The following is a 17,321-nucleotide window of genomic DNA, read 5'->3' on the forward strand; positions in this document are numbered from 1 at the left end:
AGTGTGCTATTATTACTTTTCAGTCCTGGCTATATACAGGTCAACCGAAATCATAGAGACATGAGGCATGAATATCTAATATTATTATTAAAAAGAGTAAATAATGGACTCATGACTAACTCCAGTATCATTGGCGAGTTTTGTTCAAGCAAGAACCACTTTTAATCATGTCCAGCTTTGAGCAACTCGGGTTATGATTACAGAAAACCATCTGCTCCTGGCATTGTGAGAGCATAGATCACAGCTGTCACTGACAGATATTCAATTATCATGCAAATCAGGGTCAAAGAAATATAAGGATACTATAGCCAAAAATCCGGCTGAAATGACATTCTAAAACTTTTGTACATTACAAGCCAAATTTTCAATTTATTTGATGTTTTGTCCATGTCATTTGTTGGATTAAGGAACAGATTGTCATTGTTCAAATCTAGGTGACCCATAATCGTCATGTAAGTACTGTGCATATGAGATACATTTACATATACTCCAAAGTACTTCAAAGTTAACCTTGGTATTATAATGTTAAATGTCCTATAAAAACACCATGGAACTTTTTACAGGACTATAATATTTCAGAATTAGGTCTTGTGATTTTTAGACCTTTTATTCAACTGTGAACTGAGCTTTAAAATATTCACCCTCTGCTTGGCAACAGATTTACACAAACACAGTGCTAAACAAAAAAGACCACGGGCAGCCAGACAAAAGGTGCAAATGTGAGCAAAAACACGAAGGATAGAGGCGGACAGTATGGAGTGATTTCTGGTGTTGTAAGTTTTACAATAAACGTGTACACACACATGCAGACACAAATCTCCTGCTCTTTTATAGTCAACCCCGGTTTAGCCCTCTGTGGTCCTGGACGCCTTCCACCGTCGTCCTGGGTCGCCATGGCGACCTGAACAAAGACCTCTCAGCCTCATTATTCCTTTTGAGAGTAAAGTGTGCCAAACTCATTCTCTAGTTTTTACTGTGACTAACACCTCTCTCAGCTCCCTGACAAACTCATGAAATATGTTTCTTACCCAGTTTTCTATCCTCTTTGTTCCCTGGAAATATGCAGTACCAGTCCTATCAATCATGTTCCTTTACTAATAAACATTTAACAGAAATTTTGCTGAATTCTTTTTCATATCTACAAATTCAGTATTAAGATAAACAGAAAAAATAATAAGGGAAAATAAGACATTAAAATGTTTACAAATATTAACACATTTTACATTGCACCAATAAACCAGTGACGACACTTTATCGGCACATGCTCAGTCAAGTCGTTCTCTGCCTGAGAAAAAGATGTGTGATCATTTCACTTTGTGAGAAATTTTAACAAAAATGATTTTGAATTTTATAAATAAAAATGTATTTTTTGGGATGTCCAGTAGCCTAGTTTCCTCTGCTTTTCTCTCTATAGATGCGTTTTAATTCAAAATGCTTTGACGGAGCTGAAAAGTTCCGACCGGTTTCTCATGTGCCTTTGCGAAAAAGATTCAGTCATTCGTTCGTGAGTCAGACTACACTGCTGTGTTTTTGATTCACTGAGTCGGTCCATAAGAGTCATATGATTTGTAAATGAATTGGACTACACTGGTGTGTTTTTATTCGCTGAGTCAGTCCTGATAGGACACAAACATCTCAGAGACGTCTATTTGATGTCTGCATTTATATATACAAGATGTATTTTTCTGAGTGTTTGCGCATCTGCAATACATCTCTGAGACGTCTCCTGTCAGATGTCATATAGACATCTAGAAGATGCCTGTAAGATGTTTATGGTTTAAAATGTAAAACTGCTCTGTCTAAGATACTTATCAGATGTATTTACACAGCAGATGTCGGAGTCGGTCCATAAGAGTAATTTGTTCGTGATTCAGACTACACTTGTGTGTCTTTGATTCACTGAGTCGGCCAATAAGAGTCATTTGTTCATGAATCAGACAACACTGGTGTGTTTTTATTTACTGAGTTGGTTCATAAGATTTATTTGTTCGTGATTTGGACTACGTGTTTTTGATTCACTGCGTTGGTCCATAAGAGTCATTTGTTCATGATTTGGACTACACTGGTGTGTTTTTGATTCGCTGAGTCGGTTCATAAGAGTCATTTGTTCGTGATTTGGACTACGTGTTTTTGATTCACTGAGTTGGTCCATAAGATTTATTTGTTCGTGATTTGGACTACGTGTTTTTGATTCACTGCGTTGGTCCATAAGAGTCATTTGTTCATGATTTGGACTACACTGGTGTGTTTTTGATTCGCTGAGTCGGTTCATAAGAGTCATTTGTTCGTGATTTGGACTACGTGTTTTTGATTCACTGCGCTGGTCCATAAGAGTCATTTGTTCATGATTTGGACTACACTGGTGTGTTTTTGATTTGCTGAGTAGGTCCATAAGAGTCATTTGTTCATGATTTGGACTACACTGGTGTGTTTTTGATTCGCTGAGTAGGTCCATAAGAGTCCATAAATCATAAATCGGACTACACTGGTTACACTGTAGGCTTAGGCTATGTTGCTGATTCACAACAAAGGCTCGGCTCAAACGAGTCATTTGTTCATGAATTGGACTATGTTGCCTGGAATTTGTTTGTGTTTGTTTTAGCATGCAGGGACATATAGGCTTCACTTTTGACAGTTCTTGTGTAAGACACTGCCCTTGTGTAACTTCTTCTTTCCATTTGTACATCGTGGACACACCTAGTCAAAATAAGAATTAGACCTTGGACACATTGGTACATTCTAATGCATGATGCGCATTAGAGCACATTTGCTCACACACATCTACTTGTTACTATACATTTCTTAATATGGTGAGGTTTGACCTCTGAATACTATGATTGGATACCCAAGATATCCTGGATGTTATTCCCTGATCGTGTGTTTATGACCCATATTCCTTAATAAAGTTGAGAATGTAATAGTCCCACACTGTATCTGTGTCTGCCTGATCATTCTCCCGAGATATCTCACGCTGCTGCTGCTGCTTTGTGTTTAGTTTTGCATTGTTTTGATCTCTACAAATCAATGAGCAACTAATATTGTGTAGGCTATGTGCGAGAATCTTCAGGCCTATACTCTTTTTGACACAACCCCAAACTGGGAGAGCCAAGAGGACACGAATATAGTCTGAACATGGAAAGTTTGTAAATGTAAAATATATCTATACAGTTGGATGGGATTGTGAATGCATTGCCTGTTAGCTACACCATTAACCAAACCTTTTCGTTGTGGGGTCAATTCTTCTTCAAACAGATTCTAAAAAAAATATTTTGTAATACTAATCAATAGTAGGCCTACTATTAACAAATATCAATAATAATATTAGGCTACTGATACTGTATATATATATATACATATGTATAGCTCATTGCATTGTGCTTTTACAGGGAAAACTGTTTACTTGAGACATGTTTACCTGAGTTTCCATAGCAACGGGACATGATGATCAGTGGCTCAAAATCATGGGAGATAAAACAAACAAGCTTTTCAACCAAGTATTCTTGAGGCCTGAGGTTAAGAACCAAGGGCTCATAAAAAAACAAAAAAAAAACAAACAAACACTTGCTGTAAAAAGCATCTGTCTCGCCTACAGACTGAATATCTAACTAATATATAAAGTATAAAATTAAGTAATTTAATATGGAAGTGTAAGGCCTGAGTAAAAGACAGTGTTAACAGACAAACATGTTCCCAGTAAAGCAAAATTGAATTAACTCTTCAACTGAAGCTAGGCCTATTTCAGCTTCCAAAAAAAGCTCAAGAATGATGTTTGTGCAACTCAAGGGTCTATTTGTCTCTTAACTGGATGATTAGTCTAGGATGAAGTAAACAACTGTGATCTCGTCTTCTACTGCAGCCTCACTTTACAGGTTGAAATATTTCTTCAAATAGCAGGAAATGACTCACCAAAATATGAATATGTGTGTTTTACAGAATTTGTGAAACAATTTTTAAGCTGTCAAAAGTTCAGCGTATAATACGAATGGACCCTGTTTATCACAGAGACCTTCAAGTGGAGCTTGGATAGTTTAGACATGACAAAACTAAAATAAAACAACAACATTTTTTTTTTAGAAATGTGTAAAAAACTTAGTTTAAAACTAAACATTTGATTGTCATTTATAAGGCAAATAACAAACTGAAACAACTAAATAGTCTTTATTCACACATAATAACCAAAAACTAATATTTTGTATGGCGTCCTTTGATAACAGCTTACATTCTTGCTTGCATTGTTTTTAGGCCTACAGCATTTTTCCACAGTCACTGTTGTTATTGTCTTCCAGAAAGTTTCTTGTTGTTCCCAAAGACTTGCTTTTGATTAAACTTTTGTGCGATCTATCCTTGAATCCACTAAATCCCAAATTTATTCAATAGGATTCAAGTCCGGACTTTGACTTGGCTAACTGTGACTAAAGAGCTTACACACAGCCTACCGGTGATTAACCATGACTGGATCCATCCATGCACTGGATAACAATAAGATGAAGTTCAACAAGTAACTAATGTGCCCGGTTCTGAATATGTGTCTGGTAAAACAGGGTAAGTAAACCGGATTAACAAAACCACAGCTTTGTTTGAAAACATGTTTTATGTGCATACTTCTGTGTTTGTGAATCATCATCATCCAGAGGATTCTGGGAAAGATCATCTTGTGACATGACAACAAGATTAAGGCATATGCACAATGGTTTACTCTTCATAAAAAAGGTTCAATGGGGCGCAAGAACCTTGTCCTAGAACCGAGTCTTGACTCATAAAAACAAACAAAAAGGTTATAGGCTATAAGGAGAAAGAGAAAGTTCACCCAAAAATGAAAATTCTGTCATCATTTACTCCCCGTCACGTTGTTTCAAACCCGTAAATCTTTCTGTCCCTCCATTGGCAGCTACACAACTACCACTTTGACGCTTCAAAAAGTTCATAAAGAGATCGTAAAATTAATCCATAATTGAAATGTGGACTAATTAGTTAAATTCACATGGATTCGTTTTACGAACTCTATAAACTTTTTGAAGTGTTAAAGTGGTAGTTGTGTAGCCAATGGAGGGACAGAAAGCTCTCAGACTTCATTAAAAAAGATCTTCATTTGTATTCCGAAGATGAACGAAAGTCTTACGGGTTTGGAACAATGTGACACAGAATTTTCATTTTTGGGTGAACTATCCCTTTAAATGAATGCATTCATTCCAATTCCAACTAAATCCAGTTACATCGAAAACAAAATAAATGGATAAACAAAAATAAAATGTTATAATAAAGAAAAAAATTATAATTTATTATTCAATTAATAACAATAGAATAATAAATAATACAAATATACAGTTTTTTAAATAATTAAAATAAAAATACTAAATACATACATTAGCCTACATGTTGGGTTTTGGCGAAATAAATGTGATAGATTCAAATCTATAATAAAATGCCACAGTAAAAAGTATAAGTTGTATCTGGTGACCTTATTAGTTTATTTCCTCAGTGGGCGGAGAAGAGTAGCTTAAAATAACTTTTGAAACGCTCTGTAAGTCTGAAGGAACTCAATAGGGTTCTGATTGTGTCACTCAAATTCTCCAGCACCGTTGTGTGATTTGCATAATGAGTTGGCTATAAATAATGCTTCTTCTCACACTGTCGCTCCCCGTTTGGGACAGTTCCTGAAGAGAGAAGCGGTTCTCTGAACTACCACATTAAAGTTCACGATGTCAACCTCTTCCTACAGAAAGCGATTTGGAGATGTGAACCGGAGCAGCGCGTTCTCCAGCCGTCAGACCTCCAGTTCCGTGCGCTCGCGGGTGTCCTTCGGCGTCTCCTCGGCTCCGGTCATTTACGCGTCGAAGAGCTCCAGAGTCCGAAGTAGCGTGGGGAATCTGGGGATGCCACGACTGACCTCGGAGACTGTGGACTTTAGTCTCTCGGACGCCTTAAACACGGAATTCAAGGCGAATCGCCTCAGTGAAAAGGCGCAGATGCAGTCACTGAACGACCGCTTCGCCAGCTACATCGAGAAGGTGCGTTTCCTGGAGCAGCAGAACAAGATCCTGAGCGCGGAGCTGGAGCAGCTGAGGGGTCAGAGATCGTCCAGCATCGCGGATCTGTATGAGGAGGAGATGCGCGACCTGAGGCGACAGGTGGACCAGCTCATCACGGAGAAAACACGCGTGGAAGTCACGCGAGACAACCTGGCAGAAGACATGGAGCGTCTCAGAGAGAAGTATGACAAACATTCACAACATGTTTGGGCACGTTAATAATGTGTGAATGGCATTGCATTAGGTCATACAGAATACCAAGTGGTATATATAGGCCTACCAAGGTACCACTGGCATTTGCAGCAGTGTTGGTGGGGTAACGCATTACAAGTAACTTGTTACAAGTTTACTTTTACATTTACTACTAAATATCTGAGTTACTTTTTGAAATTAGTAGCACAAGTTACTTTGTTTTCTCATTTATTGACTGACACCTCGCTTGTCCCCATGTTGAGAGAAATCAGGAGTAAGAGCAGAGGCGTAGACTAAATGTGAGCATTGTGTCTATTGATCTCACTTGCACAAAAACAGATTCAATATTCCTCAAAATGAATAAAAATAGTGAAGTGCAAACTCAGAATATTGTGCAAACCTGCAATAGTTAAATGTTAAATTACACAAATATACTTTATGTATTTAATCTCACTTTATTAACCATATGTTCTCTGCTAATAACAGAAGGCTGTTTTGATTAAAACATCCCATTCTAGGACTTTTACCCTGATAATATGCAAAATATCATTGATAGAGAGCAAGATGCTTTTTGGGTAACACAATTCTCATTAAAAATATAAGCAACCCCTTCTTTTTTTTCTTTTTAGTATGTGTGCAATCCTTTGCAACAAATCAACATTAAATGAATTAATGAAATGATTCAATATTTTTTGTAATTGCACACAGTGATTGACCTTGTGAGTTATTGTGCAGTGCACAGTGACAGAGCAGTGTTCAGGAAAGTGCTGTGGGGGTGTTTGCTTTTTAGTGTTTTGGAAAATATAAAATCAATTGTACTTTTTACTTTAGCCTTGTTGTGCCCTGTGCAGAATGAAGACAAAAACCTATTTGGAAACTTTGCGGTTGTCAAAGCATCTAGCTCTAGCATAATTTGTTTGCATATGCCAATTTTTATATTATTTTGTGGTCTAATGAAAATCACCTCAAGTGAGCACTGTGTTTTTTGAGCCAGAGTATAATTTCTTATGAGAACATTCAGAGTCATTATTGAGAAGCTAAATATTGTGATTGACCAATAAGAAACAAATAGTAATTCAATAAATCAACTAGTGAAACTAATTTGTAAAAATATTTTGAATTGGTGAATATTTTTAAATAAACCATGGTGTTTTCTTATTGATGTGTCATTTACAGACTGCAGGATGAGATTCTTCAGCGAGAAGATGCAGAGAACACCATGAGAAGTTTCAGACAGGTAAAACACGATTGTGTTTAAAGGTTTTGAGAAACGTATAACTATTGCTACTTATATTATTTCAAATGGGAGTGTTTAAAGGCCCACTGAAGTGCCTTGAAACGCGCAGCATTATTCAGTGTGTTGACATAGTTCTGTCACGGAACAGAGAGGAATCAAGTGCAGAATTTAAACCGTTTATTGAGACACACAGCACAGCAGGCAGGGCAAGAGATGATGGGAGAAAAGGTGAACACAATCCAACAGAAGGCAAGGAATGAAGCACAAAGACCAACTTGACTTGACCCACACTACAGGAAATAGACAGGAACAACATATGACGAAATCCACAACTGGAACAATGGGCATGAAAGCAAATGAGGCAATAAGTAACACAGGTAGCACAACACACTCAATTACAATGAACTGGCAAAACATGAGGGAAAGAGAACACAACAGATAGAGAACAGGTGAGCACACTCAACAATGAAGACTTAGGGCTTAAACAAGGGGACGTGGTCACAGAGGTGGCCAACACAAACAGAGCCAGAGCCATGTGCTCAAGCACAAAACAAACAAGGAAACATTGAACCAAGACAAGAAAGAAATGAGAACCCTCACAATATCCTGACATATCGAACAGCTCCTCCCCTTTTTTAAAATAGCCAATAGAGTTTTGTTTATCACAGCTCGGCCAGAGCTGTTGAGCTTGGTACAGCCGCAGTTTTCTCCTAATCTCTAACCGTTTCTCCTCCTAATCTCCTCCACATCACTTTAGCATTCTGTGCAGAATTCAAAGGATCCGATACATTTTCTGGTATACGCCGACTCGCGCATATGATCTGCTCTGTGCTATCGTGTCTCGCTGTGGCGGTTCGCCTGACACCAACGTGAAACCAGACTTCATTCGCCCCAATGAAAAGCATACACTGTCTGACTCGTTCCCTATCCCCATATAGTGCACTATGTGCCATTCACCATAGAAAATAGTAAATGTGTGAACAAGTGACTGATTTTAGCGTTAGCTTCAGCGTCTATTTCTAATGTAGGGGGCGGAGCTTCATATTCTTGAGAGCATTTGATGGGACAGAAAATCTGATGAGAAGCTGAAGTGCAGAAAGATGTCATCAAAATCATTGCTTGGCAGAAGTGAGAAACTATAAGTTTTGAATGCATATCTTCTAAATGCGAATTCTGAAAATGTTTTTGAGCACACTTGTAGATAACAGTAAGGCTAACATACTATTCATTCTAAAATGAAAAACTCCATGTCTAACTTTAAAAAATCCTGCAGTATTTTTTTCTATAAGAATTACAATATTCTGCATTTCTGTTAGATAGACCAGTAAAAAAAAAGAAAAGAAATTGTGCAAGAAATTATTTCATGAGGCCTTTGCTGATGCATATAGCTGAAGATGTTATCACTACTGCTGTTACTGGAGTTTCAGAAATATGGGAAAACTTGTTGCAACATTTAAGAGTAGCAATACTAGTTTTCATTATGTCGATGTAAAAAATTGAGAAACATAGTATGAGATGAATTGATAAAATTGTGTAATTTCTGCATCTGGGTGGATGACTGAGCTCACACGATAATCTACAACACCATTCAAAAGTTTGGGGTCATTAGGATTTGTATTTTTTTTATTTTTTTGAAAGAAATTAATGCATTTATTCGGCAAGGATGCATTGAATTGATCAAAAGTGACAAAGGCATTTACGGATTTCGATTTCAAATAAATGCTGTTCTTTTGAACTTTCTATTCATCAAAGTATCCCACAAAATCTCCACAAATTTACGAAGCAGCACAACTGTTTTCAACATTGGTAATAATAAGAAAAGTTTCTTGAGTACCAAATCATCATATTAGACTGATTTCTGAAGGATCATGTGACACTGAAGACTGGAGTAATGATGCTGAACATTCAGCTTTGATCACAGGAATAAATTACATTTGAAAACATATTAAAACAGAAATCAGTTGTTTTGGAATTATATTTCAAAATATCAGTGTTTTTACTGTATTTTGATCAAATAAATGCAGCCTCGGTGAGCACAAGAGGCTCAAGGAACAATGAAAACTGCCTGGTTTCACAGACAGGGCTTAGATTAAGACAGGATTTGGCTTTAGTTTAATTAGGGCATTCAAATAGCTTTCATAAATGTGTCTTAGAAAAAAACATGACTGGTGTGCATCTTGAAACAAAACAATGATATTTTAAGATTTGTCAGTGCAAGTGTCTTTCAGTTTAAACAGCTCAAACATGCATTTAGTCTGGGACTATAGGCTTAAGCCTTGTCTGTTAAGCCAGGGGATAAAGTCATAAAGAATTGTGAATCTACTCATAATCTTTAAGCTAAATTCCCTAAAATCATTACACGGGGTGGTGTTTGTGCTGCTTGCAACTCATTTTCTCCATTTAATCACAGAAACAAACAATTGTGGGTTTAGTTTGGGAACTGTGATATAGATTCTGGTTTGTGTGTGTGTGTTTGAGGAATGGCTCTGTGTGGCATGTCAGGCTCAGAGCTGAATGTCTTTGTGTTTGGCATTAGCGCTGGGAAATCTCCTTCTCTGCCGATTGCTCTTCCAGCAGACCAGCAGACCCTGACAAAGCAAACTGTTGTGTCTGAACTGGCTGCCAAAGGCAGGAATGTCTGGATGTGTGTGTGTGTGTGTGTGTGTGTGTGTGTGTTTGTGTGTGTGTTTGTGTGTTTGTGTGTGTGTGTGTGTGTGTGTGTGTGTGTGTGTGTGTGTGTGTGTGTGTGAGAGAGCACGTGTCAAGCATAAAAACTGTGAGTGTTAAAGCCCTGTTTACGGGTAGTCCCGTCAGCTGACATCCAAATGGTGCCACACAGACTGCAGGGCTTTGTGCCCGGCCCAGATTCTCATTAAAACACAAAGACCTCTTCACTGTGTGCTTGCTGTGCATCTGTGCTCAATACAGTAGTGCTGCTGTGTCATATAATGTTGTTAATGTCGTGCAGGACGTGGATAACGCTGCTCTTGCTCGAGTGGATCTGGAGAGGAAGGTGGAGTCTCTCCAGGACGAACTCGCCTTCCTGAAAAAGCTCCATGATGAGGTAAAAGGCATTAAATGTGGTAAATCACAGTAAAAGGCATTAAATGACAGATCAATGCATCTTCTTACCACAACCACACTCTCAACTAGTGATAGACTGATGAATCAACCAATATTTTACACATATTTTTTCCCCCAATATTTTGTACATATTTTACTGTGATTGTACTCTAATAATTGTATAAGCAAAATCACATAATCAGAGTATTTTATTTATATGAGCTCCAACTTAATTGCAGTTCTGTCTTGGTCATGTTATAGGGGAACACGTAAATGTTGCCATTGAATCTAATCTAATCTTTTTTTAATAAGTGTTTGTTTATATTTTCGTTAGCCTCATAGCATAATTGCCGAAGTCATTTTTATTTTAAAATATAACTTAGGCAATTATGCTATGAGGCTAACATTTGAATAAATATTGTGTAAAATAGTTGTTCATGTAATTTTCACAGTTTTCTGTATGTCTAAATTGCTTTCATTAAACTTAAAATAAATAAAATTATTATAATACAATTATTAATTATTCTTAACAAATTTATTAGATTAAATTACATTATATTATATTATAAACTTAGTGATCAGGCAGTTAGGAATTGATTATTATTTTATGATTCTTTAAAGTAAAGCACATTAAAGTAAACTTTCCTATATTATATAGAATTATATTATATTATAATTAATGTTTCTAAAAGTCCAGGGATTTACATTAAGTCACATTCAAATCTAAGGATAGCATTTTTTGTCTTAGAGACCTTCGTGCACTAAAACGTTGTTTTGATCTATTAATTCCATCATACTTGTCATACAAATGTAAATCCATTACAGCATTATCTATACAATTAAATAATAAAATGACTGTTTAAATGAGAAGTACCAAATGACAAAAACCATCTACAGTATGTGTGCTGTTTCAACTGCATAGCAACACCCTGGCAACCGTGCACAACACCCTAGCATCATGGCGACAAGTTTTGCACAAGCAAAAGCTACTCAAAATGTCAAAATTTGGCTGTTTATATGATCTCAACACAAGAAAAGAAGGTTTGACAGATGCTTTCCAGAATGCACAGTCTGTAATCTCTCTCTCTCTCTGTAGGAGCTGGTTGAGCTGCAGACACAGATCCAGGGCCAGCAGGTGCAGGTGGACATGGACATGGCTAAACCTGATCTGACAGCTGCTCTGAGAGATGTCAGACTGCAGTATGAGAACCTGGCAACCAAAAACATCCAGGAGTCAGAGGGCTGGTACAAATCCAAGGTATTTAACATGAGCCGTTTCACCATTAACAGGGATTTCCTCTGTTTATCATCTTAGCCTCTTCTTTATCTTGCTTCTCATTTTTTTCTGCGAGTCATAACTGTCAGATGAGCTGCTTCTGCTTTTAAGGAATAATAAAAAAAAAGTCCTCATTTACTCAAATATTTTTCTATGGACTCTTCCTTTTATACTCGCATTTAAGTTTTACTTCAGTTTCCAAACTCTGCCTACCTTTACTAACATGTGTCTTCACTCACTGTCAGTTTGCTGACCTGACAGAAGCGGCTAACAGGAATAATGAAGCTCTGCGATTGGCCAAGCAGGAGGCCAGTGAATACCGCCGTCAGGTGCAGGCACTCACCTGCGAGGTGGACGCCCTCAAGGGAACAGTAAGTAGTTTACATATTTAGACATGTCCTTTGGCTAGAAATGTGATGACTAACAACAATCCTCAGTACTCAAGGGGGCCATAGAGTTTTCTTCGTTTTATCGTTGTATTATTCACTCAGCTAGCTATTTGCATGAGTGACAGTTTCACTAACTTTTCCCTTCAAACTGATGCTTTGCCTTGACAGTAGTCAACTTTAAAGAAAAAAGTGACTGTAGAAAAAGACAGTTTACACCAATGTCTGCTATAGAGCCTCGTGGAAATGCTGAGAACCAATTAACACTAAAAGTTACAACAAATATTTAGCTCTTAAAATCTTCACTTTCAAAAGTTCAAACCTTTGAGCTTTTAACATGTCAAAACCATCTTGCTGTTATTTTGCCATTATATTTGTGAAATGCTGTAAACATCTGTACAAAAATATTAAATTAGCCTACTCAAATGTGAATATAAATAAAGCGGACCTATTGAATATTGTGTTCCCAAATGCATTTTAAACTCAGAGCACTTGCAGAGATGGAGTTTGTGAGAAGCAGCAATTAATTTGAACCAAACTGCTCTGAAAACATGGTTTTATAAAGCTGTATGTATTATAATCCTATCTGGAAAACATGCAGCCTTTAATGGCGTGGTTGCAGCAGGGGAAAGAATTAAAACAAAGATGCTCATTATTCTCAAACATCAAAAAACACAAACAGAACAACCAGCAAAATGCAATTAAAAACGGAACAAAAACTAACAGAAAACAGGCTCAATATATACTAACGCAAACCAAACAAAGAAATGAGAAACAGGTGCAGTGCATTAATCAAACAATGAAGAGAAGATAATGCTAACACAGAATACAACTCAAACAAAACACAAACTCAGACCAAATGAGACTGCAGTGCAACAGGCTATATACTTCTTTAAATCACAGCCTTTGATTTGATAATCGCAATTTGATGATATTTTGCTTTTTCCGTTTAATTTTTAATAATTGTGCAGAGCCATTTGTTTATTTTAATGTTACATTCGATTTAGGCTTAAGCTTTCATGAACAGACAAATCCCCTGCAGTTCCCTCACAAACCGCAGTTTGGGAAACCCTGGCAGTGTTAAGTTACCCAAGTTACCCACAGGGAAAGTTACTTTTAAAAGTATATTGCATTACTCTCTAAAAAAAGTAACTAATTACGTTACTTAGTTACTTTTTATTAAAAGTAATGCAAGTAATACTTTTTCTCACCTGAGGCTCGCTTTCTTCCTTGCAGGTGTTTTTTTTTAACTGGGAAGTTCATTTTTGCAAGTGTTTAATGCATTCAACAATATAGCCTGTATACTGTAACAATAACCTTCCTTTTCTGTGTACATTTATAAAGTAATCCATTACTTTACTCCATCCTTTAAAAAAGTAATCTGATTACAACTTGATGTAGAAAAACCTGATAATCCATGACTACCATAACATTATATCCACAATCCCTAAATCTTTTCTTAATGTAAATAATGCAGAATGAATCACTGGAGCGTCAGATGAGGGAGATGGAGGAGAACTTTGGAATGGAGTCATCTAGCTCCCAGGATAATATCGCTCGGCTGGAGGAGGACTTACGAAGCATGAAGGACGAGATGGGAAGACACCTGCATGAGTATCAGGATTTGCTCAATGTCAAGATGGCCCTGGACATTGAGATCGCCACCTACAGGAAACTTCTCGAGGGGGAGGAGAGCAGGTGAACGCTCCCCACCTCTTTTAGTGCATTACTGCATGACTTCTTTAAAGAGATACTATTGTTTTATGAATATAGTTTATTTTGGGTTGAAACAACACGTTAGAATGTTTTATAAATTAATTCTACATTTTATTCTCTTGGATGTAGAATTGCTCCCCCTCTTCCAAACTTCTCCTCCTTCAGTCTGAGAGGTAAGACATCAAGTCACCAATAAATAACACAATGAAATAAAAAGTCCTTGTGCAGTTTAATTGAAAATTGCATTTTCACAGATATGATGCCCGAGTCCAAGTCAATTACTGAAAATACATTTACTAAGAAAGTTCTTATTAAGACCATTGAGACCAGAGATGGCCAGGTATGTGCTTAACTTATCACAGCATTTTTACACACTCTTAGGGCTGGTTCTGACAGAACGCGTTTTTGCTTGGAAAATGGGGAAAGACCGCAAGGTCTGGGGATGCGTCTTTTAAAAGTTGAACTTGCTTTAACTTGAGTGCCGCATTTTTAAACCGCTATCATTCGCGAGACGCTGCAAAGGACGCAAGATGCGAGCGCAACGGTCAAACACGTCAGTCTAGTGCGTGTCTACTTAGAAAAATAGTGGAAAAGTAGCGCAGTGGAATCGGAAAAACAAAACGTGTTCCGTGTGAATGGCCCCTTATGCTTAGAAAGAAGTAAAACGTTTTAAAGCACTTTACTGAAAGTGTGAAAATCAGCAAAATGCTTACTAGGTATATCTCACAAAAACATGTCTTGATCACAATTAAATTAAACAATATAAATACATTTATGTTAATTGTCCTAAAATAAGCTTCTATGTATTTATTTAAATATGTTAAATGTTTTTTTTATATTTTATCATTCAGTAATTTAAGCATATTACAGGATTACATTTTTGAATTGTTTTTGCATCATTCATTATTTTATTTATGTTTTGTAATTCACATTAATCTCTAATAATCTGTCTAATTTACAATATTTACAATAATATTCTGTACTTTAAATAAACCTGAAATCAGTTGAATCTAATTTCAAGTCAGTGATTTCAGTTCTCTCTCTCATGGACACTTCTGCTCTTCTCTTCTATTAAGGTGATCAATGAGTCCACTCAGAACCACGATGACCTGGAGTGATGGAGAGAAATCTCTTACCATTATCATCCACCAACTGTAGCAAATTTTTTGTATCCCTACTAACTTCATCTAATGTGAACAACCCACAATAACCTGCTTCAAAGTGCCTTTTTATCTGCCAAAAATAAACCTTTCAAGTATTTGAGCCTGTCGAGGACCTGTAGTTCTGCTCAGAGTGAGAACACATGACCTTCAGTGTACTGTGAATTGTTTCATTGTCTAAACCTGCTTTTATCTTCCACATAATGTTGCCTAAGGAAAATGCTTCAATAAAAATAATCAAGGAAGAGTTTGTATTCTTAAAGAGCCTCATTCTTTGTCTGATTTTTCTTCAATGGAAATTAACATTTTGAAAGTAAAATACACAGCCTTTAATTGCAAAAAATCTTGATTGTTCCTGAACTGGTTCTTGATTTGAAGCCCGTCACTGCCATCGTGTGGACATTTGTAAGAACAGAAAATAAAAGTCAGTTGCATTCTCAAGTCTCAGATTTTGATATACCTTTTCAAAACAGGGTGTTTCTCTCACCAAGGAGCATCCATGTTCTCTATTAATGGTTCATGTGGGATAGGATGTGTGTTCCTGTCTGTTTGTTCCAGTGATGGAGACTTGTACTCCCTGGACATGAGTGTTTAAGTTCCTGTTCGCTCCCATGTGTGGTGTCATATCTGAACACATTTTTTTAAAAGGAATAGCTCACCTATTAAAGCATTATTTACAAAATGATTTTCTTTCTTCCATGGAACACTAAATTTGTTAAGAATTTCCATGCTTCTTTTTAATTAAAAGACAGATGACTGTGACCAGAGGGCTGTCAAGCTCTAAGGGACAAGAAACATATCATAAATGTAGTCCATACAACTCGTGCACTAGCATTTTTCCAAAGCCATGCGATTGGTTTGTGCGTTGAAATTTATGAATTTGATTTATGAATAAATAAGGATCTATGGTTAACATAGAGAATTTGACATTTTACACTTACACGTATTCATACCTTAAAGGTAGGGTAGGCAATTTTCGGAGAAGCTAGCAATAGCAAGCTAGTTTTGAAAGCATAAGATCCCACCCTCCCTTCAGAGCGTCTCCATAGCACATGAACATGTACAGTAGGGAGCAAACAAAAGCATCGCGAGAGACGGCATTAAATTACCTCATGTCTGAAAGCACATTACAATAGGTGTGTTCCACTTGCTGCGCAGACCAATCAGTGCATGCCATCAAAGAACCGCGAGAGTGATTAGAGAGCTGACGGCTCTGTATGCTTTAGAATCGCTCTCGCGGTACTTTGATGTCATACCCCGATCAGTCTGCGTGAAACACACCTAACAATAGAGTGGTGCAGGTGTGACATCACTTTATAAGGCTAAAACGCGGAAACGAGTTAGCATTTTTGCACTTCCGGTTTCATCGCCCCTAAGTCAATGGGTTTTTTGAATGGGTTTTGGTTAAATGGCTGAAATAAGGTCTGTGGTGAACACAAGCTCAAGACACTTTCACGTTTTATTCTACGACATAAAATACATCAATATTACCCCACTCATGATTTTTTAAAGCTATAACATGTCTTGAAAAAGGCAGTTGCTAACAAGCGGCTGAATGGGACTACAGAGGCTGCCGGGGACATTAAACGTCATCAGGACTGTGGCGAGCAGGACGAGGCCGAGGGCCGTGAGAGAATGGTGCGAGAATCCACGCGACGCACTGGTCTCGCATCTCTCACGGAGGAGCGGAAGCATTAAAGGAGGAGCGACGACAGTGAAGGATGAGAGAGGACCAGGCCTGGACTATTTTATTTGGTGTTTTATTATGTGGGGTGGCAGTCGACCGTGAGGGGCTGCTGTCTTCACTTTCGTTTTTGTATTTGTTTATTTATTTTATTAAATTCTGTTGAACGTCCGCCAGTTCCCGCCTCCTTCTTCCCATAACAACAAACTTCATTCAAGGACGAACAGGTAAGCTCAGTTCGCTTTTATAATTGTGCTCCAATAAACTATTCTAAGTCAAACTTTCTGGGAAAAAGTTTTTAGGTTAAAACTGAAAGAGTTGTCTAAAGCTTAGTGATGGTGACGTTTAAGTCGTGGGACCGTGGTGTAGTTCTTTTATAGCCTACCTTTAGCTTTTTACTTCTGGCGACTGCATTTAGGCTTCAAAATTCATAACAGTTGTGTTCATCTGTGAAAATTATCTTGATGGACAAAACGTGTAAGTTAAACTTGAACTTTTTAAACTTTAACTAAAGTTAAAGCTTGTTTTTTTGCGGTAATCCGAAAACCTATGGGAAAATCCTATTGGGTTTTGTAGAG

General features: G+C 37.3%; 1 protein-coding gene across 1 annotated transcript; it reads left to right on the forward strand.

The window, feature by feature from the left end:
* Window positions 1-5,529: 5,529 nt before the first annotated feature.
* Window positions 5,530-15,737, forward strand: viml (vimentin like). The gene is made up of 9 exons (XM_079875487.1): window positions 5,530-6,211; window positions 7,398-7,458; window positions 10,427-10,522; window positions 11,618-11,779; window positions 12,043-12,168; window positions 13,661-13,881; window positions 14,029-14,072; window positions 14,154-14,239; window positions 14,976-15,737. The coding sequence occupies exons 1-9, from the start codon at window positions 5,700-5,702 to the stop codon at window positions 15,015-15,017; spliced, it is 1,350 nt and encodes a 449-aa protein (XP_079731613.1). The 5' UTR covers window positions 5,530-5,699; the 3' UTR covers window positions 15,018-15,737.
* Window positions 15,738-17,321: the final 1,584 nt, after the last annotated feature.

The sequence above is a fragment of the Squalius cephalus genome (assembly GCF_949319135.1).
Source record: "Squalius cephalus genome assembly, chromosome: 7".
NCBI lineage: Eukaryota > Metazoa > Chordata > Actinopteri > Cypriniformes > Leuciscidae > Squalius > Squalius cephalus.